General features: G+C 54.0%; 1 protein-coding gene across 1 annotated transcript in view; it reads right to left on the bottom strand.

The window, feature by feature from the left end:
• LOC106813841 (coatomer subunit alpha-like) overlaps positions 1-4,439 on the bottom strand; it is a 24,618-nt gene that overhangs the window by 3,677 nt on the left and 16,502 nt on the right. Inside the window, exons 19-23 of the mRNA XM_014818072.1 lie at positions 2,457-2,617; positions 1,924-2,202; positions 1,424-1,537; positions 782-937; positions 188-304 (exon numbers count right to left, since the gene is read on the bottom strand). Coding sequence (XP_014673558.1) covers positions 188-304; positions 782-937; positions 1,424-1,537; positions 1,924-2,202; positions 2,457-2,617 — 827 coding nt within the window. The remainder of the gene's footprint in view (positions 1-187; positions 305-781; positions 938-1,423; positions 1,538-1,923; positions 2,203-2,456; positions 2,618-4,439) is intronic.

The raw sequence follows: 4,439 nt of genomic DNA, 5'->3' as shown, positions 1-4,439 counted from the left end.
ATCATAGGGAGACTGAGGAGGGGGAGCATCATAGGGAGACTGAGGAGGGGGAGCATCATAGGGAGACTGAGGAGGGGGAGCATCATAGGGAGACTGTTAGGGAGCACAATGAGACGAAGACTTAGCACACTTAGAAAGCACAACAAGAGGGAAAGGACCGTCGGGGAAGAACTAGTCGACCTCTCACCTGCTGTGCAACATCCGGCTTGGGTCCGAGCTCCAGCAACCGCCGCGCAAACGACCCGGCCATCTTGTAGTTCTTCAGCTTGAAGAAGAGGTTCAGTGCGGTCCTTAGAGTGAGTACCTGCAACGATGGACGCATGAGGTTTAAACACGCTGCCCGCTGTAGGTCGTTGGGTTAGCAAAGAAAAAATAAAATGTTCCTACCTCACATGTTATCTAGGTCTTAGTTCTAACAGTAGGATGCACACAGGAGGAATCTGAACTTTTTTGGGTTTGCCTTGTCTCACACATGCACTCTCTCTCTCTATTATTATAAGACATTACCAGTGTAACACAGCCTATTGTATTTCTCTGGCTTGGCCTTGTTCAATGCTGCACATTCTTCACTCTTATCTGTCTATGTACTTCTCTGTCTTCTCTTACGACTTGCTCCAAATCTCTCTCTCTCTCTCTCCCTCTGTCTCTCTTGCTCTCTCTCTCTCTACTACCCCCATCTCTCCATCTCTCACTTCTCTCTCTTTCTATCTCTCTCCTCTCTCTCTCACTCTCTCTCTCTCTCTCTATCTCTCACGCACGCGTAAGAGGACAATCACGCCACCTGGTGTACGGGCTGCAGCCGGCAGTGCGTGAAGTAGGCGGCCATCTCACAGACGCGTTTCTGCTGGTCGAGCGTCGCCTTCGGCATCTCCTTACGAAGCAGCTCCATGCCGAGTCCGAGGATGTACTCCTTACAGATGCCGAGCAGCTGCTGCGCCTGCAACAACGACCACAGCCGTGACGACGATGACGATGACAGCGGCCGTGACGACCATGACGATGACAGCGGCCGTGACGACCATGACGATGACAGCGGCCGTGACGACCATGACGATGACAGTGACGGTGGTGACCACAGCTGTTATGATCGTGACGATGACAGTGACAGTGACGAGGGTGACGACAACAGCGACCATGACCATCACGAAAATGACAGTGCCGGTGACGATGACAGCGAAAATCATGATGAAAGCGACTGTGACTACTTTGATGACGATGATGCCAGGTGGTGTGACAAGCACTAACGTGACAATAGTCACAATATAGTGAGAGTGACGACGATACGAACACTAAACAGACAAACGTCCAGCTCGTCAAATCAATCTAAATCAAGCTATCAATATCGTTAACGAATTTAAAATCGCAACAACAGAGTTGCCACCGCGCCTGCTCCCCCGTGCGTGTCGTGAGCAGGGAAGCTAACCTCAGATATCTCCTGCTTGTTGCTGACTACCAGTAGAGGAATGCTGAGCAAGATGGTGCGAAACTTATCCACGGCGTCGCCGAACCTGCCTCCCGTCGTCATCTGATACGCCGCCTGCAGAGAACCAGAGAGAGAGAGAGTTAAGAGCATGTAGAGAGCCGGCTACTCCTCCAGAGTAGTAAAGACTGATACACCCACACCACACAGCACCAACCTTACGCGTCATCATTGTTATTACCTTCTTATTACTGTTACATTGTTACACCACTGTTATTACATTATTATTATTACTGCTACATTGTTACACCACTGTTATTACATTATTATTATTACTGCTACATTGTTACACCACTGTTATTACATCCGCTGTATGAGATCACTAAGAATACAGAGACACAGACAGGCAGGTATATAAACAAACACTACACTCTCATGCACACTCTCATGCACGCGCACCGAAACGCAAATGCACAGACAGACGCTCGATATTTTCCACGTACCTGCAGCCGCTGTATGAGATCGCTGAGCTTGACGCCGACCGCCGGCATGCCCTGCTTCGCGCCCGCCTCCTTCCAGTTGCGATGCGGGTAGCTGAAGAGCGGCGCCGTGCTGGGCGTGGCGACGTGCGCAGCGCGCGCGCGAGCGTACGTGACGAGGAAGAGCGGCCGGTAGGGGGCGAACGCGACGACACCGATCTGGTCGTGCAGCAGCCGGCACGCCGACTCGAACGCTCCGGCGAGCACGTGGTCGACGGCCAGCTGGCTGTTGGTCGTCCACACCTGCGGGAAAGAGATGCGCGAGTGAGAGAGATCCTGCTTATGAGTATGACACCTGCAGGGAAGAGACACGGGAGTGAGATAGATGCTGCGTATGCACACGATGCTTACGAGTATAACACCTGCAGGGAAGAGACACGGGAGTGAGATAGATGCTGCTTATGCACATGATGTATGTGTAGTCTAAATTATGTCCGTGTCTATGTAGTCTGTCTGTGTAATATGTGTCCCTGCATGTCGTGACGCATGCAGCCTACCTGCGTCTGTGGCACGCCCTGGGTTGGCGGCACAAAGTAGCCCTCCTCTCCTCCTCCGCCATCAGCGAGTACTAGGTCAAGGTCAGCGGGCAGCTCAAGGTCATCGTCTCCGACGTCCCAGCCTCCGCCCTCGCTCACAGACACCCGCTGACCATCTTCACCTGCGGGGGACAAAGCATCAGCATCAGCATCAGCAAGCAGTTAGCAATTGCTCACTGTTGCCAGGACCAACACTGCTCAACTGTTGCTTGCTGATGCTAATGCTTTGTCTCCCCGCAGGTGAAGCGATTGGGTCAGCGCGGAGATGAGACGTTCAGTAACCGTTTCCCCTGAAGATTCCACCGCAAGAAATAGACAGTAGCTATAAAGGGCACCGTATTTTTTTATTTTTGGCCCAAAATATCTGTAGCTGTCTGTCTCTGTTCTCTGTCGCTCTCTGTCTCTGTCGGTCTCTCAGATCTCTCTCTCACCTCCTCCCCCCTCCGGGAGATCTGTAATAGACTTTGGAGAATGCTAAGTGCCCGACGCCCGAACCCTGACGCAGGGAATGTGGAATTACCAGGGAGGTCGGTTCCTCACCCCTCTCGTCTCGCCACTCTCTCGTTCTCTCTCCCCGTTTTCTCCTCTATCCTCTCTCTCTGTTTGTCTGGCGCTCGGGCTGTCTCGGCTCGCTCGTTCGTCCTCTCTCTCCACCACCTTCCCTCCCTCTTTTTTCTCTCCTCGTCTCTCTCTCTCCTCTCCTCTCTCTCTCTCTCTGGCCCCTCCCTCTCCTCTGGGGGCGCCCCATCTCTTAGTTCCTCACGAGGACGTGCTACTCCGTCCACCTACCCGAATCGTTCTACTGGTCGAATGAGAGAAGCGCAACAGTCTGCGCACGCGGGCGGTCGCCGTTTGTGGTAGACACAGTGCAGCCTACTGCTGCCTGCAGGCTAGGGTGACTGGCCTTGTCTGCTACTGCTCGCTTGCTGTCTGTAGTTGCTGCTGCTGCTTACTGCTGCTGACTGGCTGCTGTCTGCTGCTGCCCTAGCCTAGGCTGCTACTGCTGCGTAGCTGACCTGCCGGCTGCTGGCTGCTGCTGCTACACCGTACTCTAACTTGCTACTGCTGCTGGTGCTGGGGTGGCCGCTCTCTTGCTACTACTGCTGCTGGCTGATCTGCTGCTGCTGGCTGCTGCTGCTAACTGTAACTGATCTGCTGCTGCTGCTACTCTGCTGCTACTCGCTGCTGCCTGCCTGGATGCATTGCTGTGCGCTAGTTGACCTGCTGCTTGCTGCTGCATGCTGACTGCTGCGCTCACTGTTGTTGCTGCTGCCTGCAGTAGGCCCCTAGCTACTTCTGCTATCTCGTTTGTTCGCTGTCCTATCGTTGGCTGCGCTAACTTGCTATCTTACTGGCTACTGCTACCTGCTGAACCTGCTGCTGCTGCTGCTGTTGCCAACTGATGGTAAAACGTAATTACTCGCACGCGTGCGGTGCCGGTCGGCCCCGCTGGGCGGGACTCGGGCGGGAAATGGGGTGGGAATAAGTGGGGTGAGGCATGACTCACCACAGTACTGCACGAACGCCAAGGCAAGCTATCCGGATTTTCAGACGGAGTAACCATCATTCTCTGCGCGTCGTGTACAAGAAAGACCACTGGTGTCTAGATTTCAGTCGAAAACCAATCGTTGCCAACAGTATAGGCGCTGGGACGTCGCGACGGACTTAAGCCTTGAGTTGCGCCGTCTGGCTGACTCCTTGAGCCTCCTCGTCTGTTCATTTGAAAGTACTCGAGAAATGGCTATGCCGGACTGAAGAACGCGAAAATGTAGGAAAAGCGAGCCTCGATGGGGTTCTACCTTCCTGTGGGAGGAAAAGCCGCCTCCTTCGTCGGATCCCCCGGCAACGGGAAAGTGTCCCAGGGGCGCGCTTACTTTTCAGTGCGCCAAACCAAGGCGCCGTGCCACAGATCGCAGGTACGGTGCCCTCATTGCGATTCTTGAC

This window comes from Priapulus caudatus, unplaced genomic scaffold, assembly GCF_000485595.1.
Source record: "Priapulus caudatus unplaced genomic scaffold, Priapulus_caudatus-5.0.1 Scaffold834, whole genome shotgun sequence".
Classification (NCBI taxonomy): Eukaryota; Metazoa; Priapulida; class Priapulimorpha; order Priapulimorphida; family Priapulidae; genus Priapulus; species Priapulus caudatus.
This window is presented reverse-complemented; position numbering and strand designations above follow the sequence as displayed.